Source organism: Bos javanicus, chromosome 25 (genome assembly GCF_032452875.1).
Source record: "Bos javanicus breed banteng chromosome 25, ARS-OSU_banteng_1.0, whole genome shotgun sequence".
Classification (NCBI taxonomy): Eukaryota; Metazoa; Chordata; class Mammalia; order Artiodactyla; family Bovidae; genus Bos; species Bos javanicus.
Genome location: NC_083892.1, coordinates 36,202,102 through 36,226,534, shown reverse-complemented (window position 1 = coordinate 36,226,534; position 24,433 = coordinate 36,202,102). Strand labels below are relative to the sequence as shown.

At 46.9% G+C, this 24,433-nt stretch overlaps 2 protein-coding genes across 8 annotated transcripts in view; one reads left to right on the top strand and one right to left on the bottom strand.

Annotated features, from left to right (window-relative positions):
* Nucleotides 1–405: 405 nt before the first annotated feature.
* Nucleotides 406–24,283, bottom strand: GPC2 (glypican 2). The gene is made up of 14 exons (XM_061401233.1): nt 24,181–24,283; nt 8,877–9,169; nt 7,348–7,444; nt 6,508–6,840; nt 6,384–6,413; nt 5,687–5,845; nt 5,038–5,360; nt 4,181–4,261; nt 3,286–3,448; nt 2,900–3,030; nt 2,524–2,676; nt 2,294–2,433; nt 2,025–2,197; nt 406–1,279 (listed from the first exon to the last, which is right to left on the bottom strand). Exons 1-14 carry the CDS (start codon nt 24,281–24,283, stop codon nt 1,032–1,034), a joined length of 2,427 nt encoding a protein of 808 aa, XP_061257217.1. The 3' UTR covers nt 406–1,031.
* STAG3 (STAG3 cohesin complex component) overlaps nt 5,576–24,433 on the top strand; it is a 31,165-nt gene continuing 12,307 nt past the window's right edge. For 3 of the 7 annotated variants that reach the window (XM_061402124.1, XM_061402123.1, XM_061402121.1), the window contains exons 1-15: nt 5,576–5,871; nt 6,763–6,908; nt 7,341–7,515; nt 8,991–9,179; nt 10,453–10,555; nt 10,933–11,046; nt 13,814–13,910; nt 14,594–14,670; nt 14,950–15,154; nt 15,571–15,722; nt 21,919–21,992; nt 22,920–23,043; nt 23,534–23,632; nt 23,840–23,919; nt 24,242–24,349. In XM_061402124.1, coding sequence (XP_061258108.1) covers nt 5,654–5,871; nt 6,763–6,908; nt 7,341–7,515; nt 8,991–9,179; nt 10,453–10,555; nt 10,933–11,046; nt 13,814–13,910; nt 14,594–14,670; nt 14,950–15,154; nt 15,571–15,722; nt 21,919–21,992; nt 22,920–23,043; nt 23,534–23,632; nt 23,840–23,919; nt 24,242–24,349 — 1,961 coding nt within the window. In that variant the 5' untranslated portion in view covers nt 5,576–5,653. The other 4 variants (XM_061402122.1, XM_061402127.1, XM_061402125.1 and 1 more) reach the window with 4 other exon arrangements.

Sequence of the window (24,433 nt, the reverse complement as noted above, 5' to 3'; positions counted from 1 at the left end):
CTCCTTTCGCTATTGTACTTTTTCTTTCAGCTTTCTGCAGAACAGAAGACTCATTCAGGCGACTGAAAGAAAAAAGAAAAGACGGTAACAGAGTTGAAAGCAGACATTATCGAGGATATGACAAGGTAGCCAGAGGAACCTTCACAGAGAAGAAGGAGGTGGGGGCCAAGGGGGGCCCACCCACCCTGAAGGCAGAGAGCAGTAGTATGGTGATATTAATGATGCCTTGGGTCCAAAAGTTTTGCTAGTCTCCAGAATTCTCCCCATTTTGCAGATAGGTATTCAGACCCAGAGGGTGGACAGCTTGCCCAATTCAATCCCAGGGGACAGGTTTCAAGGAGGCAGAAAATGAACTGCTGGTCACAGAGACTCTGGGGCTAAAGGTACAGAAAGTCACACACCGAGTCCAACAAATTAGCCATTTATTTTACAGAATAAACACTGAGTTGAACACTGAAACATGAAATGGGGATACTTGTGAAGGATGTGGATGGCAGAGACCATGAAATGTGGGTTTTTTTTGATATTTTAGTTTAAGAAAGTGATACTGAAAAACTCAACAGAATCCAGCCCCATAGATCCTGACATCCTAGTCCCCTGCCCTGCACCCCATAAGCGCCCAGCTTTGTCAATTTCTGAGTTTCTGAGACCGGGTGCCCCACCCACCCCACTCTCAACTTCTTTCAAACCCCACCCCACCAACTGCAACTCTGAAACTCCTCCCTTTCTCCCTGTTGGGGCTCACCAACAACCTAACCATAGAGGCTGGGTTGGAGAGACCATACCTCCTTCCTAAATAAATACCCGCCCCCAGCCCTTCCTCCCCAGATACCAAATGAAAAAATAAATATTGTGAACACCCACCCCCCAACCCACCAATGGAAATCTCCTGGATTTGGGGCCCCAGCCATTCACCCAAAACGTCCCTCTCTACCCTCTCTGCAGCCGCCTTCGACTCCTCTCCCGACCCAGCTGATGGGGGAGAGGGGAAGGGCCATGAACCCTTCCGATGCCAGGGCACCCCTCCCCTGTTATCGAGGTCCAAGCAGGGCTAGGGCTAAGAGGAAGAGAATGAGGAGGGGTTGTGTGTGAAAACCAACAGACGTCCCTCCAGTCCTGCTCCGGTCCTGGCTGTGGCGGATAATGACACCTCCTCCTTTGCCCCCAGCACCTTCCCTTCGAGGAGGGCGAGGAGCTCGCGCTGGAGGGGCCACAGCTGCTGCGCCAGCCATCCAGTCATCTGCATAGTGTTGTCCCTCTCCAGAGCCGCTAGCGTCCTCTGGAAGGAGGGGGAGGATCGGAAACAGGGATGGTGAAGGGAAGTAGCGTGAGAAGGTGCAAGAAACAGCCACAGGCAAGGAGGAAAAGAACTCGAGACAAAAACAGTGAAAGGTTGGGGCAGGGGCAGGCAGGATGAGAGGAGGAAGAAAGTGAGTGACAGGAAGGCGAAGAGAGAGATCAGACAGACATGGAAATAAGGCAACGAGACACAGGAAGAGACGAGACAGAGACAAAAAAGAGCGACAGATGGGGAGAGAGGATAAACAGGAAAAGACAGAGAAAACAGACAACAGAAGCAGCGAGCAGACGGAAAGAGGAGTGGGGGAGGAGAGACAAAGAGAGACGGTGGGAGTGAGGGGAAAAAATGTATGTCAGTGCCTTGCATCTCTGGCAAATTCTACTTTGGGGAGCCAGCCCCGTGGCACCCGCACCCCACTTCCCTGCCCCCAGACTCTTCCCACAGCCCACCCTCGGGAGCTTCCCATCGCTCTGTAAGAATATTTTGGTGTCTCCCCCAAGGGACCGTGAAATCAAGGGTAGAGATCTTCTCCTTGGTCTTCCACTCCCTACCTTTGAGGTAAGCGCTCAATACAGGCGTGTGAACTGCGTGAGTGAACGAATGAATGGTAACTGAGACACGAGGGGAGGGACAACAGACGCAGGGGGCGGGGCTGCGGGTTGGCCTGAGTCCAATCGCGGAAAGCGGGGCGGAGCGAGGTCCTCGCGGCGTCCCCGGGTCTCACCCCAGTCCTCCAGCTCCAGGTCGCGTCCCAGGGCGGCCGCTTTCATCCTGGTTGTGGTGGCCCGGAGCTGCAGCCGCCGCCTCCGCGTCTGGAGGTCGGGGCTTGAGGCTTCTGCATCCAGCTCTGGGTTGTCGAGCTTCCCGGCCTGGAAGCCGACCACGGGCGACAAGTACCTGCGAGCAGAGCAGCCCCAGAGGCTCCCGCCCCACCCCGCCCCAGGAGTCAGCCTCGCCCGCCCGCGCCCCCGCAGCCCACCGCCCGGCTCTCACCGGCCCGGTCCAGCTCCGGTCCAGCAAGGCGCCGCCTCCTGCGAGAGGTCCGCCGCCACGCGGGGGTCCCCGCACACAGTCTGGGGCAGCCCGGCCCAGATGCCCCTCACACGGCCCAGACGCTCGCGGAGCTCCCACACCTGGACGTAAAGAGAGCCGGCCGGGCAGAGATGGAGCGCGCGCCCCTGTCCCCCGCGCTTGCGCCCCTGCCGCGGCCGCCCGCCACTCACCAGCCGGGGCAGGCTAGCGCCTGCAGCCGTCGTCGGCCGCTCCTCCTCCGCCGCCGCCGCCGCGGACCAGAAGCGACCCACCTCCTCCCTTGGGGCTGGGGCACGGCGGGCGCGAGCCCGCGCTGGCTGGGGGCTCCCGCATTCCTGGAATACCTTCGGCACCGGGAAGAGACCCCACACACAGTCATCCCGCGGTAAAACCCACACCCCAACACGCCAAACGTCCTTGACACCCCAGTTTATCCAGAGACCCTACAGTGTCTCCCTAACACCCCACACTGTCCTCCCACCCCAGGGCCTCCCCTCTATGCTTCTCCCTCCTGTCCTCCCGCCAACTCCCAATCTGACATTCTCACCCTTCCTGTGGCCCCTGTACCTGGGCTGACACCCCTACACTGTTCTCCTGCAAATGCATCAAGCCTTCGGAGATCTTCACCCCGATGGACTGGGCTGCCAGCTCAAAAGAAAAGGGGCCTTGGATCTTGTCGGCTAGGAACAGGAGACCATCTTGAAAGAGGGTAAGACGGAGAAAGGGTTAAATGAGGGGCTGTACAGGGAGATAGATACTCACTGAAGTGGGATGTTCCCACAGATCCTGACCCAGGCCTTGGAGGGGAGCCGCGGATCTTAGATTGGGGGGAGGACTGACATGAGAAGAGCCCCCCTCATCCTCTCCACTCAGCACTGCTGAACACTCCCTCCCCAGTCCACCCTGCCCACCCCACACAGCCAGCCATCTCAGGCTGTCCTGAATCCCCTCACCCAGATAGGGCCCCCAGTCAGGATCCAGTCCTTGGCTGCCGATACAGCCATAGGCCACGTTGAGGCAGAAGCCCCGGCAGGGTGGCAGCGAGGGCACCCCCCGGCAAAGGGGGCAGCCTGTCAGACGCATCACAGCCCGCTTGCAGCCTTCGGACAGCGGCATCTGGGAGCAGAGAGCAGGGCTGTGTCATCCACAAACACTTGGCTGCCCTCAGCCAAGCCTGGTGCTGGGCACAGAGAGAAATCAAATACCCCATCCCACCTTTCCTAGGCTCTAAGTGTGAAGCTGGATGTGAACCTCTAGGGTTGATGACCCCACGCAGCAGCAGGAGTGACCCCAGGACTGCGCCAGATCTGAGGAGGGAGGCTCCTAGGGGCCGGGCTGCACATCCTGCTTCTTGGGAGAAATGGACTAGAGGGGCAGTGAGGGGCCTGAGAATAGGTTCAAGGACAAGAGTGAGCCCATCATGGTTGAGAGGAGAATGAGGATACAGGAAGTAAGGCTGGGAGGCCAAGGAAAGAATGGGTAGTCGAGAGGGCCTTGAAGCCCAAGCCAGGAATCTGGCCTCTAGGAGGGAGCCACGGAGGGGCCCTGGAGAAAACCAGGGGGGCCAATGGGCCAATCTCAGAGAGGGTATGGAGATGAGCAGGTCCTGAGAGGCTGGCAGAGGGTAAGAGTCATCAGAGGGCAGAAGAGGGTCAGAGGTGGGAAGAGTCATGGGTCATGACACAAGAAAGACTCCAGTCTTCCTGATTTACCCAGGATGCCAGGGCTTCATGGCTGATAAGGGAAGGCCAGGCCTCTCCTGCCAGCTGACACCTGACTCTTCTTCACAGGGCCTTTCCCACTTCCTCTCCCTCCCTGGGCCCCACCCATACTCAAGGCCCTTCTAACCTTAAGTGTTTCGCTGACCACATTTCTTCCAGTCTCCAGGCCCTGGACAAAGGCCCGGGCCGCCACCAGGGCCCGGGTTATCTGGAGGAAGGGAAAGGGGAGAAAAACCACCAGACTGTTGAAGGTCAGTCAACACTGGGGCCAAGAGACTGCACCAAAGGGATGAGCAGTGGGGATAAGGTTTGCAGGTTATCTTGGGGTGATTAGGAATGTCAGGTGGTTCCGGGAGGCAGGTTCAAGAAGATCAACGAATTCAGAGTCTGGCAGGACCAAGGGGAACTGGGCTTGGGAAGAAGTGGAAGGGTTACATTTTACAGGACTTGGAGATAGAGGGACTTATATTGGAACAAATGCTGAACCTGAAGCCAGGAGACCTGGGTGTGAAGCCTAGCTCCACCCCTTACTGGCTGTGAGACCTTAACCTCTTCAAGGGTCAGTCTTCTCATCTGTAAAATAGGAATGTGAACATCTACTTCATAGAGTTATGACAATTAAATGAGATACTATAAGTGAAAATCCTTTAATAGTGTTGAACCAGCGTTCAGTACAGTCACAACTCACACTCACACTACACAGCTGAACCAGAGGAAGTCAAGATATTGGGAATAGGGATGAGTTGTCAGAAAGGGGGGGCAGGGAGCAAAAGCAGATGAGTGGGTGAGCCACTAGGATGAGACTAGGACACAGAATTGGGGGGCAGGGCTCCAGTCAAAGGAAACAAGGAGAGCTGGGTCAGGCAGAGGTGACTGGGGCGACTGGGGCATGAAAAGGGGGTCACTGAGTTGGAGGTGAGTGGTACACAGTTCAGAGGTCACTAGGTCAAAGGTGGCTGAAGCTCAGGCCTTGGGGCCCCTCACCTGCAGGCGGAGGCGGCGGGGTGAGTCCCCAAAAGGCTTCAGAGAGTCATCAGCAGAAGAGGCCAGGCGTGTGAGGCAGAACAGGTAGTCGGGGGAGAAGATGTACTGTGGGTGCAGCAGGGGGAACATTTTCTCCAGGAGCTGAGCCCAGAAATCCACCAAGGCATCATCTAACCCCTCACCGGACCTCTCATAGTAGTCCCGTAGCCGAGAGAACAGACCACTGAACAAGGGGGTGTGCTGGGTATACAGGCGGCCGAAGGAGCGGTGGAAGAGCATGGACAGGGAGTGCTCGGCTGAGGAGAGCATCTCCCGAAAAACCTCTGTGGCAAGTGCAGAAAAAGAGGTGTGAGGTGGGATGAAGCCAGAGAAGGATGGAAAAGTAAAAAGGCAGAGGCAAGAAGAAATGGGCATGGGGAGAAAAAAGAAAAGACAAATGAGTTAGAAATTAAGCAACCCTTAGCGGTCTGGGCAGACTGGGGGTGGGGGGGTGGGGCAGGACCCTGTGAGAGCATAGGGTGGGGATGTGGGGGCTAAACCAGGGCTGGAGTGCCTTTGGGATGAGTCAGGAGTAGGTACAGGATGCTTGTGGGGGTCATGAGCTCAGAGAGAAGGTATGAAGCCAGGTTTGGGGGTGCCAGGTCCTCACCATCAAATTTTCTGTGTCGGGCAGCCAGTGTGTGAACCAAGAAGGAACCATTCTCCTCCACCAGGCCTCGGAAGGTGGCCTCAGTTTCCCAGGTCAGCCTCTGCTCTATCTCACTGGAACAGCAAGTGTACTCCTGAGGACAAATCCGGAGGTGTTCACCTGGACAGAGGAGACACGAAGGAAAGGTGGAAAGTGATGTCATGAAATTCCTTCCTTCTCCTGCCCATCTCTGGGGGCCATCCTTTCTCTTCCAGCTGTCTGGTTTCTTTTCTATTGTCTGCCACCTCATTCCTACCTGGTCCTACCCCCTCCTTATTGTCCCCTCACCCATCCCAAGTTCACTGCCTTTAGGCATGGGATCAAATAGGAGTGGGTCAATTTAGTGATCAGAGGGTCCTCAGGTAGCCTGCCTAACATCACACACTCCAGGCCTCAAAGGACATACAGATGGTTTCAATGGGAAGAATGGGGTTTGGAGGGGTGGGGTTATCTGGTAAGAAAGCAAGTATTATCATACAAGGGACTCATGGAAATAGCGAGGGAAACAAATTAGGCTGTGAAGAAAAAAACACAGAGGGGTTGCTAATTATTAGAAAGGGATTCCTGGGGTGAGGGTGGAGTAAGAGAGCTGTTATTTGAAGGGGAGTGTTATTGTGATCCTGATAAAGAAGTTCCGGAGGAGAATAGACATTATTACCGTGAGAGGAAAAGATTATTATAACGGCCACTCTGAAAGGGAAGAGAGTTATTGTGAGATGGGGAGGACCGGCCCCCGCCCCCTCCCTCGCCCCCAATTCTCTAGTCTCCCTCTTTCTCCTCACCTGAGATCAGGGCGGGAGGGAGTACGCTTAAGCTATATCCCCGGGCCCCCAGAATCTGCCGGGTCTCAGTGCAACTCCGGGTGACCTTTGCCTCGATACCGGGTCCAGGACCAGGACCGGGACAGAGGGGCAACAGCAGAAGCAGAAGAGAGCGCAGCGCGTACATAGCTGCTGCTGCCACCTTGGGACCGCAAAGTGGGTCGTAAGGAGGAAAGAAGAGCCGCCCGAACTCAAAAAGCCGGTTCTCTGCCACAGGACTGTCCCGCCGGCCAGAGAAAGAGCGCGACCTCCGAAAAGTGGACCGGGACCACGATCGCTGGACCAAGGCGGCATCTGCCGAGACAATGGGAGCGGGGAGCCGGACAGGAGGCGGGGCCCGGGGCGGGGCCCCGCCAATAATGGTAAGGAGCCGAGTTTAGGGGCGGGGTCAAGGAGAAATGAAGCCAATGTACTGGGGAAGCTCGGCCGCGGGGCGGGACTCGGCAGGACTAGGAGGTTAGGGGAGGGGTGTGGTCTTCCTCTGAGGCGTGGCTATCTACATCTAAAGGCGGGGCCTAGGTGGAACCCAGCCTATGGTAGTTGAGAAGCCAGATTAAAGGAGTTACTACTAGGGCAGTGTGAAGCCCAGCCAATAGAGGGGGAATTTGGGGGCCGGGCTGGGGCGGAGCCAGGAGGAGCCGAGTTAAAGCAGGTGGCCAGCGCGCGGGAGCCCACGTGATACGGCTGCAATCTAGAGAGCTCGTGGCCGCACGAGGCTGCTGGAGTGGCGTGGCTAGAACGTGGTGAGCACGAGCTGGCACACGCTCAAGTCTCGCGACAACTTGCAACCCTAGGACGAGCCGTTGGGCTCGCGCCTGCGCACGACAGGCTTCGCGCCTTCCCGCGTTTTTCTGGATTCGTCTGCCACCCAAAGGGACGGGGGCGTGACCACAGAGAACTAAAGGGACCCGAGACGGTGACTTTTCCTCAACGCTGCTCGGCCAGAAGTCGCTGTCCCGGGCTGTCACAGTGAGGCTCCCCTTTCACCCAGGCGTTCCCCGTCCCCCGCTCTCCAGTCCTGAGAGAAGACCCTCCCTCCCCCATGGCTTCTTCCACAGAGGCCAGGAATCCCAGCCCCGGAAGACAGATAATCACTCGAGCGGTTAGACGGCTCTGTAACCCAAATAAACTAGCCCAGGCTGGGCTACAGAGCCTCTCTTCTAGAGAAGTGGAGAACGAGAGCTTTCCGTGACTCCTTCAGCGTTTCCGGCCCGGTTTTGATGGCGCCTCCAGCCCCAAATCGCTAAGCGCGTCCCAGTCTGGTCCTTGTCGGGGGCAGGTTCTAACGTTGCAGGAATGGAAGTTTATGTGCCTTTGTAGGGGGATGGGGGGTTATTTTCTTATTTTTCTTGTCTTTTGTTTGCCCCGTGGGAGCTGGTTCCGTTTCACATGATTCTCTCCTCTGAATTGTGGGGAGAGAAGGGTGTGTTAAACTACCCTGGTGTGTGCCTTGGTCGACGCTTGGGGAGCACCTTCAAACCCAAGGATGGCGTTGGGACGGTGGCGTCTTTAACTTCCTGATGCCTTGGGTCAGGACCCTCTCGGTTGTTTTTTAGGCTTTTTTTTTTTTTTTAATTGACGTATTTAAAAAAAAAAACTTGTTGTGCCAATCTCTGCTGTACAGCAAAGTGACTCAGTTATACACAGACATGCATTTTATTTTTGCTGTGGATTATTTTTGAAGTCTTTAAAAAATAATTCGTTATATATTTTTGGCTGGGCCTTCGTTTCTGCCAAGGCTTTTCTCTAGTTGTCGCGAGTAGGCGCTACTTTTTAGTTGCGGTACCAAGGCTTCTCATTGCGGTGGCTTCTTTTGTTGGGGAGCGCAGGCCCTAGGCCAAGTGGGCTTTAGTAGTTGCGGCTCCTGGGATCTAGAGCACAGGTTCCTTAATTGTGGCGCATGGGCTTAGCTGCCCAACAGCATGTGGGGTCTTCCTGGACCAGGGATGGAACCCATGCCACCTGCACTGGCTGGCGGATTCTTTATCACTGAGCTACCAGGGAAGCCCCATTTTTAAAGTGTTTATTGGGTAACAGTATTGCTTCTGTTTTATGTTTTGGTTTTTTGGCTGGGAGGCATGTGGTATCTTAGGTCCCTGACCAGGGATAGAACCGCTGCCCGCCCACCCCCCACCCCCCACCCCCATCGGCAGGTGAAGTTTTAACCACTGGACCCGGCGGGAAAGTCCAAAACATACACATTAAAAAATTTTTTTTATTCTTTTCCTTTATGGTTTATCTATAAAGCTGTGCTTTTCTGTTTTTTTTTTTTTTTAATTGACGTATAGTTGATCTACAGTGTATTATCCCTCTAATTTTGCGCCCCCTACCCCCACTCCCTGAGTTCCAGAGCCATTCCCATGTAAAGAAGGGGGATCGTTGGAGCTGGGAATGGAGACGTGGTGGGTCAGGACGCCTTCCTCCCTTTTCCCTTTTTCCCGAAGCTGGACCACCATGCCCACCCTTCGGTCGTCGTCCTCCCGGTACCACAGCTCCTCCTCCCCGAGCAGCACGTCCTCGCCGCTGCGCAGAGCGGTAGCGGGTGGACGGAGGAGCGTGTCTGCTGCTTCTAGTTCTTCTGTGTCTGTCGCTATGCCCTGCGATGACGGGGACTCGAAGCAGACTTCAGAGGGGTGAGTGGAATTGGTGAGAAATGCGTCGTCCTCAGGTTTTTCCCATTTTCATTTTCCAAACGAGCAAACTGGCAACACATGTGTGACTGTGAAACGCTAGGAGATGCTGTGCTGGTTCAGAACTGTGACCCACGCCTGCCGCCAGCTCTGCTGGGTGCCTTTCTGCTGCCTTAGGTGTTGGAAGCCTCGAGAATAATCCATCCTGTTATAAATCCATCATCCATCTTGTCTAAACTTTTCTTGAACACGTTTGTATGTTCAACAGGGACAGCCTCTGGTAAGGGCCCAGACATGGGGGAAAGGGAAAAGAGTTCTTTATTTGGTGCCAGAAAACTAGTATATCCTTTTTAGTTGGTGTCCTGTAATTCCTTCATTTAGGGTTGTAGAAACAAGTCATCACCTGTTAGCATTTATGAGCTTATTCTGTGACAGTTATAAGAGTACATCCTGGGTTAAAAAAAATTGTTTTTTTAATCTTTCCAGGAAAAAAAAAAGAAGTCTCATACAAGGTCTAATTTATCCCCTGGTAATTTTTTTTTATTGAGGTATAGTTGATGCATGATATTATATAAGTTTCAGATAATACAGCATAATGATTCACTATTTTTAAAGTTTATATTTCAGTTATAAATATATCTCCTGGTAATTTTAATTAGTCTCTTGTAAATCATTGTGCTGTTTAGGACCAGGTTATATATATTTTGTACATTTTAATCAGTAAGAGGTGAATTTGTTTTAAGGGCTGAAATTTAACACCAGGCACATATTAATCTCCTGTTTGTGTATTAGTATTAATCAAACACGATTTCCTGACCCATGCTAATTTTTCTCTGCACAGCAGTTATCCCCCTGACTGCCTACGTGAATATCTTTTTTTTTAATGTGGATATTAGGAAAGAGTTTGGAGAAGGAAATGGCAACCCACTCCAGTGTTCTTGCCTAGAGAATCCTGTAGGTAGAGGAGCCTGGTGGGCTGCTGTCCATAGGGTCACACAGAGTAGGACACGACTGAAGCGACTTAGCAGCAGCAGCAGGAAAGAGTTGTGCTTCATCTCCCTCAGTGCCTCATTCTTCATTTCCAATGCTTTAAGTGAAAGTTTTCCTTTAAGACATTGTCTCTACTTCCTGGCAACAGTCAGCTCATCTCTCCTTAAAATCTGAATATATTTTTCTCATGGAGAGGGGTGTATAGTTAGAGAAATTATAATTCATTTATCCTTTTATATATAGGGACTAGGGTGTTGTATCTAAGCAGAACCACACTCCTTCATAGGGATAGTGAATCTTTGTCAGCTGGTGAAGGCAGTGATTTCGAAGACAGCTTGAGACGAAATGGGAAGAAGAGAGCAGCAAAACGTCCACTCAAACCAACCCCAGTGAGTCAGTTTTGTTTTTGAACCTGGTCTGGGAAGCAGCTAAAGAAAACCTAGAAGAGGCTCAGGTGACATGCTTGATGAAAGGACAGGGCTTAAAGAGTATTAAGGGACAGAAGTAGAAAGAAGGCAGATTTTGAAGAGCAGAGAATACAGTATTAGGGTATAGAGGAACAGGAATAGGGTTAAGGAACTTTTAAAAGGAGATAAGACTAGAAATAATAAAGTTTACAATATAAAAATCCTTGATTTCTAAGCTGAGACAGTAACTCAAACTCTGCTGTGGAATTAGCTTAAGCCTAACTGTGATTTTGATGAGAGTAAGTGTTAATGTCACTTTTACTTTTTAAAAACATTCATGATTTCTTATTACTAACTAGGCAAAACTTCCAAAGAAGAGGTCCCAAACAGTACGTGCTAATGGTCAGAAAGAGTCAGAGCCACCAGCCAGTGATCTCTTTGATGCTGTGAAAGGTGCCAAAAGTGACATGCAGGTAAAACAGAGTATCTCACGCTGGTGGAGTGATAAGAACAGATGGTACAAACTTGATTTAGTGAACATAACTGGTATCAAGAGAGGCAGATTAGGCCACAGGGTGAATCCGTAGAGTGATGTAAGGGAGATCTTGCATGAGGGGGAATGTTCCTTTCCTAATACTATCACAGAGGAGGGTAGGTCTTGCCTTTATTGATTGATGGGAGGGGCAAGGAAAGGCATTGGATAATTTAGAGAAGCAGCTTGGATTCGGGTGGCAACGTGTTCACCCCTGTCACTTTTAGCTCCACTTTGACAATTATACCTATCCACTCTGCCTGTGTCTCCTTTAATAAGAGAGATTGATTCATATTTATTGTCAGTACTGATATTTTTCAATTTATTTCTACCATCTTAAGTGGTTTCGCTTTATCTTGCCTTTTCTGTTTCTCTTTCCTCTTCTCTTTTTTCCTTTTGAATGTTTTATCTCATACAAGAACCTAAGCACATTTTAATTCCAGTTAGACCTTACAGTTTACATACTGTTTGGGTTTTTTTTTTTTTTTTGGCAGTGCCAAATGACTTTCGGGATCTTAGTTCCCTGACCAGGGACTGAGCCCGTGCCCCATACAGTGGAAGTGCAGAATCCTAATGACTGGACTACCAGGGAAGTCCCCTTACATGCTGTTTGTTGTACAGTGTTTAAGTTCTGTCCTGTCCTTCTCTTCCAAGTAGACATCATTGTTTTAAATAATGTTTGTTTATACTTATCTACATTTTAATCATTTTTTGTTCATCATTTCTTCTTTTAAAAAATATTTATTTGACTGTGCTGGGTCTTAGTTGCGGCTCTCAGGATCTTCAATCTTCATTGCAGTATGCAAACTCTTAGTTGCATCATTTCCTTTCAAATCAGAAATCTTCCACACAGAATCATTCTCTTGCTGTCCAAAGTTTTATGTTTTAAAATTTCTTTTAGATAGAGTTTATTAACAAACTCATTGTTTGCTTGTATAAATGTCTTTTACCCTTGTTCTCAAAAGGTTGCTGGGTATCAAATTCTAAGATGACTTTTCTTTCGGCACATTAAAAAGATTATTCCACTGCCTTCTAACTTCCTGTATTGCTATTGAACATCAGCAATCAGTCTAAGTGCTGTCTAATGCAACAGTCTCTAATGCTGGAGATGTCTGTATCACTGTTGTCTGGTACAGTATTCCACCAGCCACATATGGATTTTTGATATGTGGCTGGTGTGACTGAGGAACTACATTTTTAATGTTTGATTTAATTTAATAACCATATACAGCTGGGACTGTTTTTGTGCACATCTAACTTGTAAATGCTTTTGTTTGTAGATGTTAAATGCATGTCCTTTGTAAGTAATTTTTTTTACTTTAACAGTTTTCAAGACTGTTTTGCTTTTGTGTTCTTATGTATTATCAGATGTTCAGAGGTATAAACTTTTCTTTTCATGCTTGAGGTCAGTTAGGTTCCAGGCTCTGAGGACTGGTGTCTTTTGACAACTATGCAGAATTCTTTTTCAATGTTGCCTCTTTCTCATTCTGTTAATCCCCTTCTGGAATTCAATTAGACATCATTAGAAATTCTTGCTCTTTTCCATGTCTTAATAACTTTTTTCCTTATTTTTATTTGTCTCTCTGGGCTATATTAAGTCTTTGACTTAGTTTTCTACTTCACTCATGTTGTGCTGTATCCAATCTGTTTTTAATCCATTCATTGAAATTTCAAATTTTATTTATTATATCATGCACTTCTACACATTTTGTTTGACCCCTTTCCAAAGTTAATTGTTCTTTCTTGTATTTTCAAGCTTCTCTTTTATTTAATCATGGAAATAATAATTTTATAATCTGTGGTAACTTCAGTGTTTGAAGCCTGTGAGTGTAACTCTGTCTGTTTGTCGGCTAGTTGTTAGTTTTAGTGCTTGTTTCTTTGTTGGGGTCTTTGTTGCTGGGTGCAGGCTTTCTCTAGTGGTGGCAAGCAGAGGCTGCTCTCTAGTTGCAGTGCGCAGGCTTTTCATTGTGGTGCCTTCTCTGGTTGCAGAGCACGGGCCGTGGAGTGCAGGTTTCTGTAGTTGTGGCATGCATAGGTTTATTCGCCCCATGGCATGTGGAATATTCCCAGACTAGGGACTGAATCCGTGTCCCCTGCATTGGCAGGTGGATTCTTAACCACTGGACCACCAGGGAAGTCTGAAGAATCACTTTTAATTAAATTCTGATTGAAATTATTTTGATTTTATTGGTAAGGTGGATCTGGACTGCAAATCCAGATGTGAGGACTGGCTTATGGTTATGAATTCTGAAGGAACAATTCTTTTTTTCTTCTACCCCACACTAAGGTCATAACAAGCTAGTTGTCTTGCTTCCCTTCAGACCTGTAAATCTATTTCTCATTCTTGCTTTCATGAAGGTATGCGTCTTTGCAGGAGCCTCCTTTTGGACTACTCTCTTTGGAAGCCCTTTAGCCTTTGTCTCCTGTGCTCTACATTCTATGCATCCATCTGGACAGAAAGTTAGGGTTCCCGGGGTTTAGTAGACCCTCAGCAAAAGTCAGCTTGCTTATCTCCCAGAATTGCTACCTTCACTTCCATTTTTGGTTTTATGGAATTCTGCCTTTCATTCTCGTTTAGTAGTACATCATTTTAAAAGATGTTTTTAATATTTTAATCAGAAGTTTAGATGTTTCAGTTAGGAAGCTTATACAGAATTTCTAGTCTATCATATTGCCAGAAATAGAAATTACCCACACTGTTTTCCTAGTCTTTGGTCGATGAGTGGCTGGATAGCTACAAGCAAGACCAGGATGCAGCGTTCCTGGAGCTCGTTAACTTTTTCATCCGGTCTTGTGGATGTAAAGGTGAGGAAACTACCCTTTTCTAACCCCCAGCCTTTCTCATAAAACTTTTTCTTTGTGAATATGAGTAGGATTAGGCATTCCTAAAAAGAGAGGGTAAAGTGTAAGAAAAGTTTCCTTTGTTTAACTAGTACCAACTACACTGTTGATTGGTAAATAGGGAAGTGATCCAGTAATGGAATGTATTGGTTTGGAGACAGAATCCTTTGGAGAAAAATAAACATACTAAAGTGATGATGTTTACAGATTTGGACCATCAGACCTTTCTTTCCTCTAAATAATCTTTTCTTATCCCTTATTTCTAAGCCATTTCATCTCATATTTCTCTACTGAAACTGTGGCCCCAGGTCCCCAAAGGCCATGACCTAATTTACTGAGGCAGATAGTCTTATAAGACTGCAGGTTGTATTATAAGAACCTGGCATAGTTTTCTTGCTTTCTTTTTGTTTGGAATATTTCTTTTTAACTGTAGTTTTCTGCTGTTTGATTCCCTGGGGTTTTCTAGACAGGTTGCCTTATATCAGATATTCCAGTTAGATGGTGGCACATTTATGACTAGGATTCTGGTCTTCTGATTCCCCACCTGAGCTCTTTTCAGTGTATTTTTAAGATCATCTTCAAATGTTTATGTAAATGGTCATGGTATCTGTTATTTCCCTTCTAAGTATCTCATCTCCATTCCTCAGGCACTGTGACCCCTGAGATGTTCAAGAAGATGTCTAACTCAGAGATCATCCGGCACCTAACCGAACAGTTTAATGAGGTGGAGGAAGACGATCCAGGATTCTCTAGCCACCGTTATTGCAAAATACAAGGCCCATTACCCTCTTCTTTTCGATTCTGGGAAATAGGATAGCTTTTGGAAGGAGGGATTTAATCTCTTGGGAGCAAAAGGGACCTATACACATTATCCGAATGTGCCTACAGAGTTGAGAATAAGATATATATTTTTTTACTATATGGTTGGGTTTTGACATCCAGTCTCTGTGACTCCATGGATCTGGTAGTAACTCTCCCATCTTTTTCATGAACTCTTCTTTAGGATTCAGGAGACTATCCTCTGACAGCTTCAGGCCCATCCTGGAAGAAGTTCCAGGGAAGCTTCTGTGAATTTGTGAGGACATTGGTCTACCAGTGCCAGTACGGCCTCCTCTACGATGGCTTCCCCATGGACAACCTCATCTCCCTGCTCACTGGCCTCTCAGACTCCCAGGTCCGTGCCTTCCGTCACACCAGCACCCTGGCTGGTAAGCAGTCACTGTTAACTCTGTAAGTGTTCTCATGGGGGTTGGTAGAACTTCCCTCTGTTCTCTAGTCCTGGGTCATCTTTCCTGCCTGCATTCTAGCTGTTTACTTCAGGGTCATGCTTATTTTGTCCTGAACCTTCATCCAGTTTCTCACTAGTGGGATTGTTAAAAGGGGTGGATCACAGTGACAGTTTCCAGCTTTAACATGTTTCTCAGAGCTCACTGAGAACAGGCTAAGGATTAAAAGCAGCCCAAAAGAGGGAGAGAAAAAGCCCACTCCAGAACAGTGAGTCTTAGGATTTTAGGGTCACCCTGCTCTAGCTTTTCTTTTTCACTGCTCCTTTTTCCTTCTTTTTTGAACATACCATCCCTCCTCTGACTTAATGATTTTCTTACCTTGTTTTTACTGACTCAAGCCATGAAGCTGATGACCTCCCTGGTAAGAGTTGCCCTCCAGCTGAGTCTGCACAAGGACAACAATCAGCGTCAGTACGAGGCTGAACGGAACAAGGGGCCGGGACAGAGAGCGCCTGAGCGTCTCGAGAGCCTGCTGGAGAAACGCAGAGAGGTGAGCTATTTCCCTGCCTCCTGCTCCGCTCCTGCGCTTCCATCACAGCTGCTTATCACACCGCCTTATCAGCCCCCAAGCTTCTCTCTCCCAGGCAAGCTTTCAGACTGTGATGATGGAGTTTGGCAGTAGTTTAATAGACCCATCCTGTTAGAGGCCATTGTATGTTCAGCTTGTTTCTGGGATTTGGGCTCAAGAGAGCATTTCTAGTTAGAGTAAATTTTAAAAGTTCTCTGTAATTCCACTTTTGCTCAGTTTCTATTGTCTGCGTTCATTATCACAAGTATTTAAGTGTTGTGCCTGCATCTTGTGCAAGGAATTAAGCATTGACTTTCATCTCAAGTGTATGGTATGCAGGAGTGCTGGGAGGCCAACTGCTGGTGGAGGAGGCCAAGTTTTCAAGGAATGGAAAGGACACAGGCCTGTCGTTCACTCCTGGATTTAAATTCTGTTCCAGTTAGCTACTAGCTCCATGGCCTTATGTAACCTCTAAGCTTCAGCGTCCTTTCCTTTCAAAAGGAGGTAATTGTTTTTGTGATGACTAAATGAGATGAGTAAATTGCCTACCCAGGCACATAGTAGGTACTTGCTTTGATTCCTTTTAAACCTGAAGACCACCACCAGAGGACATAACCCCCAACAAAATCTCTTACACTGTGTAAACCTTCAAACAGCTGTGTATGTCATGAAACTTAACACTGATTTTCCCCTTACTTCTCCAGAGTATCTGAGACCTCCCCAACCATGAGGTTGGCAGGACTCACCATGTCTAACTGTGCCAACTGACTGTTTTCCAGCTCTCATCAAAGATCTCTTCCATGCTAAATCATTAGAGGAGGGAATGTTCTACTTGCCGGATTCTCTTTTGCTGTTTTCACTGTCAGTGTGATCTTAAATAGTATATGTATTAAGTCTGTCTCAAATCTTATATACACTCGTGTGATTGTTTTATTGGGACTTCTCTGGCTCTTGCTTCATCAGTTGTAGTTTTACTTTTCTGTCTTTAATTTCTCCCTCCCCAATGGTTTCCTCTTTCCAGTTATAACTGTATATAAGCGTTTGAATCTATCCTTAATCCTTCTCTATCAGTTACTCCATTTCTATCCTTTTAGTATTTCCTTCCTTCCTTAATATCCAGCTGAATCCTTTTTGCTACCTAGCTTCTATACCCATTTTTTCCTTTCCAACTTTTCTCTCCAAACCAGTAACTTCTTAATCCCTATAGCCAATGGCCTTTTATCAGTCTCCCTTTTTGACTTAACGTAAAATTTGGTATTGATAGACCCACCTTTCTTCCTTTCCTCTCTTTTCCTTTTTCTTTAATTTTGAAAATATTCAAATGTTCAAAAAGATATATTGGTAGAATGAACACAACATATGAACTATCTAGATTTAACAACTATTATTTCGTTCAATCACTCAGTCGTATATTTCACTATACTTCATCTACTTTTTTTTCCCTGGTATTTTTTACTAAATTGTGGATGTGTATGTGTGTGCTCAGTCATGTCCGATTCTTTGCGACCCCATGGACTGTAGCCCTCCAGGCTCCTCTGTCCATGGAATTTTCCAGGCAAGAATACTAGAGCCGGCTTCCATTTCTTAACGTCAGGGCATCTTCCCAACCCAGAGATCGAACCGCATCTCTTGCACCTCCTGAATTGGCAGGCAGATTCTTTACCACTAGTGCCACCTGGGGATATTTTAACCTAAAGATTTGAATATGTCCTCTAAAAAAACATGTTCCTGTATTATACTGTTTTCCTATCCAAAAACATTAACAGTGATTCCCTAATATTTTCTAATCCCAACTCCTATTTAAAAATTTCCATTTGTCCCCAAAATGCCTTTTCAGTTCAGTTGCTCGGTCATGTCCAACTCTTTGCAGCCCTATGGACTGCAGCACTCCAGACTTCTCCATCACCAACTCTCAGAGTTTGCTCAAACTCATGACCATCAAGTCAGTGATGCCATCCAACCATCTCATCCTCTGTTGTCCCCTTCTCCTTTCTTCAGTCTTTCCCAGCATCAGGGTCTTTTCCAGTGAGTCAGTTCTTTGTATCAGGTGGCCACAGTATTGGAGTTTCAGCTTCAGCATCAGTCCTTCCAGTGAACACTCAGGACTGATCTCCTTTAGGATGGACTGGTTGGATCTTCTTGCAGTTCAAGGGACTCTCAATAGTCTTCTCCAACACCACAGTTAAAAAGGATCAATTCTTTGGCACTCAGCTTTCATTATAATCCAACTCTCATATCCATACATGACTACTGGAAAAACTATAGCTTTGACTAGATGGACCTTTGTTGGCAAAGTAATGTCTCTGCTTTTTAATATGCTGTATAGGTTGGTCATAGCTAGTCTTCCAAGGAGCAAGCATCTTTTAATTTCATGGCTGCAGTCACCATCTGCAGTGATTTTGGAGCCCAAGAAAATAAAATCTCTCACTGTTTCCATGTCTTTTATATCTGGTTAATTCCAGCCAGACTGTGGCTTAGTTAAGGATTGTGCATTTCATTTGGTCTTTTGTGTTTCTTAAGTCTCTTTTAATCTTGTACAGAACCTCTGCCCCGGCCTCCACTTTCCCCTCAGGATATTGATTTATTGAGTTGGGTCAGTTGTCTTCAAGAATGTCGCCTTGCAATTCTGCTTCCCTGTTACCTGTTAGGGTAACAGATAACATCTAGTCTAGCGTTTCTCAACAATGCCATTTAGGAGGCTGTCCTGGCATTGTTTCAGCAGATGTGCTCAATTGTGTCCAACTCCTGGTAACACCATGGATTGTAGCCTCCCAGACTTCTCTGTCCATGGGATTTTTCAGGCAAGAATACTGGAGTGGGTTGCCATTTCCTCCCCCAGGGGATCGTCCCATCCCAGGGATCAAACCCACAGCATCCCTGGCCTGTATCCACTAGGTGGCGGTAGTACCCAGGTCGTAATAAACAAAACTGTCTTCAGACTTTGCTAAAGTCCTGTGGGAACCCCAAACTGAGAATCACTATTCTAATTGCTTTGGCATAGTCATTTATAGATGTTTTTCTGGAACTCTCTTGCTTTTTCCATGATCCAGCAGATGTTGGCAATTTGATCTCTGGTTCCTCTGCCTTTTCTAAAACCAGCTTGAACATCTGGAAGTTCACGGTTCATGTATTGCTGAAGCCTGGCTTGGAGAATTTTGAGCATTACTTTACTAGCGTGTGAGATGAGTGCAATTGTGTGGTAGTTTGAGCATTCTTTGGCATTGCCTTTCTTTGGGATTGGAATGAAAACTGACCTTTTCCAGTCCTGTGGCCACTGCTGAGTTTTCCAAATTTGCTGGCATATTGAGTGCAGCACTTTCACAGCATCATCTTTGAGGATTTGAAATAGCTCAACTGGAATTCCATCACCTCCACTAGCTTTCTTCGTAGTGATGCTTTCTAAGGCCCACTTGACTTCATATTCCAGGATGTCTGGCTCTAGGTGAGTGATCATACCATCGTGATTATCTTGGTTGTGAAGATCTTTTTGTACAGTTCTTTTGTGTATTCTTGCCACCTCTTAATATCTTCTGCTTCTGTTAGGTCCATACCATTTTTGTCCTTTATCGAGCCCATCTTTGTATGAAATGTTCCCTTGGTATCTCTGATTTTCTTGAAGAGATCTCTGATGCTGCTGCTGCTGCTGCTGCTGCTGCTGCTAAGTCGCTTCAGTCATGTCCGACTCTGTGCGACCCTATAGACGGCAGCCCACCAGGCTCCCCCGTCCCTGGGATTCTCCAGGCAAGAACACTGGAGTGGGTTGCCATTTCCTTCTCCAATGCATGAAAGGGAAAAGTGAAAGTGAAGTCGCTCAGTCGTGTCCGACTCTTAGTGACCCCATGGACTGCAGCCTACCAGGCTCCTCCGTCCATGGGATTTTCCAGGCAAGAGTACTGGAGTGGGGTGCCATTGCCTTCTCCAGAAGAGATCTCTAGTCTTTCCCATTTTGTTGTTTTCCTCTATTTCTTTGCATTGATGGCTGAGGAAAGCTTTCTTATTTCTTCTTGCTATTCTTTGGAACTCTGCATTCAGATGCATATATCTTTCCTTTTCTCCTTTGCTTTTTGGTTCTCTTCTTTTCACAGCTATTTGTAAGGCCTCCCCAGACAGCCATTTTGCTTTTTTGCATTTCTTTTCCATGGAAATGGTCTTGATCCCTGTCTCCTGTACAGTATTACAAATCTCTGTCCATAGTTCATCAGGCACTCTTGTCTATCAGATATAGTCCCTTAAATCTATTTCTCACTTCCACTGTATAATCATAAGGGATTTTATTTAGGTCATACCTGAATGGTCTAGTGGTTTTCCCTACTTTTTTCAATTTAAGTCTGAATTTGGCAGTAAGGAGTTCATGATCTGAGCCATAGTCAGCTCCCGGTCTTATTTTTGCTGACTATATAGAGCTTCTCCATCTTAGGCTGCAAAGAATATAATCAATCTGATTTCGGTGTTGACCATCTGGTGATGTCCATGTAGTCTTCTCTTGTGTTGTTGGAAGAGGGTGTTTGCTATGACCAGTGTGTTCTCTTGGCAAAACTCTTGTCTTTGCCCTGCTTCATTCCGTATTCCAAGGCCAAATTTGCCTGTTACTCCAGGTGTTTCTTGACTTTCTACTTTTGCATTCCAGTCCCCTATAATGAAAAGGACATCTTTTTTGGGTGTTAGTTCTAAAAGGTTTGTAGGTCTTCATAGAACTATTCAGCTTCAGCTGCTTCAGCGTTACTGGTTGGGGCATAGACTTGGATTACTGTAATATTGAATGGTTTGCCTTGGAAACGAACAGAGATCATTCTGTCATTTTTGAGATTGCATCCAAGTACTGCATTTTGGACTCTTGTTGACCATGATGGCCACTCCATTTCTAAGGGATTCCTGCCCAGAGTAGTACATATAATGGTCATCTGAGTTAAATTCACCCATTCCAGTCCATTTTAGATCGCTGATGCCTAGAATGTCGACATTCACGCTTGCCATCTCCTGTTTGATCACTTCCAATTTGCCTTGATTCATGGACCTAACATTCCAGGTTCCTATGCAGTATTGCTCTTTACAGCATTGGACCTTGCTTCTATCACCAGTCACATCCATAGCTGGGTATTGTTTTTGCTTTGGCTCCATCCCTTCATTGTTTCTGGAGTTATTTCTCCACTGATCTCCAGTAGCATTGGGCACCTACCGACCTGGGGAGTTCCTCTTTCAGTATCCTGTCATTTTGCCTTTTCATACTGTTCATGGGGTTCTCAAGGCAAGAATACTGAAGTGGTTTGCCATTCCCTTCTCCAGTGGACCACATTCTGTCAGAGGATGAGATGGCTGGATGGCATCACCGACTCGATGGATGTGAGTTTGAGTGAACTCCCGGAGTTGGTGATGGACAGGGAGGCCTGGCATCCTGCAATTCATGGGGTTGCAAAGAGTCAGACACGACTGAGCGACTGAACTGAATCTAATTGCTTCCTTCTCTTTTTTTGTTCAATTTCTTTTATCAAACAAATTGCATTTATTTAAAAAATTTCCCCAGTTGATGTTCGTAAAAAACTTGTATAACTACCAGCTAGGACCTCTGAATAGCCAAAGATGGTCAAAATAACAAGACACAGAAGGGATGTTTTTTCAAAACAAATCTCAGAAGCATTAGTTGACTATACAGCTTCTTTTAGAATTAGAAGGTTTAACCTTTTTCTATTCTGATAACTTATTGGCTTCATTTTCTTTTTCTCTGCTTTAGACTGATTAGCTTAATTACTTTCATTTGCCAACTCCAGCTTTCTCATCAGCTTTGTATTTTAGAGGTATCTTACTGACTGCCTAACTTCACCGGGCTATCCAGTATCACATGTGGATGAGTAGGTGGTATTCTTTTCTAAGGTATCTAATCCATACCCTCAAAGGAAAGAGGGAGAGTGGCTTGTAGCTTTCATACCTTATTTATAGATGTGTATTTTTCACATGGAGAAAAAAGTGATTTGGGGAGATAGAAGTATTGTGAACATGTGGGAAATAAAGCCACGTGACCTGAAAATAAAAAAAGGTTTAAAAGGGAACATAGGATACAGGAGGTTCAGACTGTGCCCTGTAATTAATAGGAAACAGGTGAATGTCATATTTTTCTAATATTTTTGTGGCCTTATACTGCTGGGGGACATGAGAGATTGACCTGTTCCTCCCCATCCTCCAGCTTCAAGAGCATCAAGAGGAGATTGAAGGGATGATGAATGCCCTTTTCAGGGGTGTCTTTGTACATCGGTACAGGTGAGTTACTGGGCTCCTTTCATTGAAGCAGCTGGGTCCTCAGTTACGGAGTCTATAGAAATAACAAGGTCCCCTCCTAACCCTGTTATCTGTAGTCCCACAGCTCAGAAAAAACTCTTTAACAAATGTTCCAAATTGGGTTTAATTTATTCCTGCCTACAAAGGATTGCATAAACTCTTCTGGGAGGGAAGATAAGAGCATCAGGCATTGATGAGTATTATTCTGCTCCAACTTTGCCCAAGACCTCCCCTCCCCCATCTTCATGGGGCTTGAGCCTTGAGAGGACAAGAGGAGAGAGCCAAAAGCAGGGCCTTTCTGAGGGTTTACAGTTCTTCAGGCCTTTCCCCAGCCCACTTCACCCTGCCTTTCACTGTGCTAAAGGCAGGGGAGTTTTATACTGGGTAAATAGCTGGTAGAATTAAGTTAAAGAGTGTCCATGTTTGTGTCTCACTCTTAACCTAGATTTCAGCCTCTGCCTTTTCAGAACCCTTCAGCTGATTTAATCTTTTCTTGAAGTGGAATCAACACATACACGTGGATATGTTGTATAACATAGGGAATATAACCGATAGTCTTACGATAAATGAAACATAATCTTTAAGAATTATGAATCACTGTTGTACACCTGAAACTTATGTTGTACATCAGCTGTATCTCAGTTCACCACACACACAGTTTGGCCGATAGTTAAGATTCCAAAATCAGTTTTTAAAAGGGGCATAGAGGATAAGTTTTAATGATTGGTTACGGAAGGGAACTGTTCACTTTTTAATGTATTTTATTTATATTGGGACGAGGAAGTGAAAGGGCTAGTACTTGATGTTTAGTCAAGAAAATAGACTCTTCTGTGACAAACAGATATCTGCTAGGATAGAAAGTCAGTTTGGAGAGAAGGTGAAAAGGGTCAGCTTTCTCTCTGTGCCTAGGGATGTCCTTCCTGAGATCCGTGCTATCTGCATCGAGGAGATTGGGTCTTGGATGCAGAGCTACAGCACCTCTTTCCTCACTGACAGCTACTTAAAATACATTGGCTGGACCCTGCATGATAAGGTGAGAGTTGACTCAGTCCTCTTCCCTGCCCCAGGGTGCTTCAGCTTTTCCTGGTCTTGCCACTTAGGTGTTTCACTAGTGATCAGTGATGAACTCATCAAGGCACTGAACCTCAGAACTCCCCTAGTCCTGGGGAGGGTAAGAGAAGTTAGGGGAGAGAAGGATATATTTAGGGGAGTAAATGCCTTAAAACAGAGTTGAGGGAAGAAAGACTTTGCCTATGAAAAGGCAAGACAGTTACTGATAGGGTGGTGATACAAGTGCTGGGGTGGTAGCCAAAAGATCCTCTTAGCAGGATTGCTTAATTCTGCTGAAAAGGAGAATTTGGGATTTTAAGTGAGAAGACAGTCATTCATTCTTTTTGAGACATCTCAGAGTCTTCAATATAGAGGATACCCAGGCCCAGGATGAGCAACCTGAGAGGGAAGTATGGAGATCCAGTAGGGGTAAGTAGAGGAGGAGTCATTCATATTTCCATTCTCCTCAGTAGCATCGAGATGTGCGTCTGAAGTGCTTGAAGGCTCTGAAAGGGCTGTATGGCAACCAAGACTTGACTTCGCGCCTGGAGCTCTTTACCAGCCGCTTTAAGGTAGAATCAGGACCGTGCTCCTGTGCTTGGCCCTGTCTGTGGTTCCCATTTCCGCACCTCATTTTCCCACTTGTATTGCTTTTATGTATCTGTGGCTATCCCAGTATCTGCTTCTACACCCCCTCTTTAGGAATCTCTCAGATTCTGAGAGGTTGGTGTTTGGGGATGGATGCAAGGAGGTACTAAGTGATGTTCTCCTTCTTACAGGACCGGATGGTTTCCATGGTCATGGACCGAGAGTATGATGTGGCAGTGGAGGCCGTTAGGTTGCTGATAGTTATACTCAAGTGAGTCCTGGGCAGTGGAGAGACAGGGATCTCAGGGTTCTCTTTTCAGTATCAGACAAGCCCTTCCAAAGTCTCTCTCCCTTCACGCATTGTAGGTTGACTCTTGTCTGTACAGGTTGAAAGACCGAGATCATTTCCAAGTTGCAAGAGCTCCGGGGGGAAATTTCCCATCTTCTCTAACTCCATATCCCTCTGTCTCCCAATCTTCTATTTGCAAGTTCTTTGTGAGTTAATCCTTGTTGGCTTTGCCATGTTTCTAACCTTGGTTGTGCCAGAGGACGACATCCACATCCACCTGCTCGTTCTGCTTTTCTCCCGGCAGGAGCATGGACGGGGTGCTGACGGATGCAGACTGCGAGAGCATCTACCCTGTTGTGTACGCCTCTAACAGAGCCCTGGCCTCTGCTGCAGGGGAGTTTCTATACTGGAAGTGAGTGGGGCTCCTTTTGTTTGTTTCTTTATAACGCCGTCTTCTCTTGGTTTCTCTCCATCATCTGCTGCTGTTCTAAGCTCC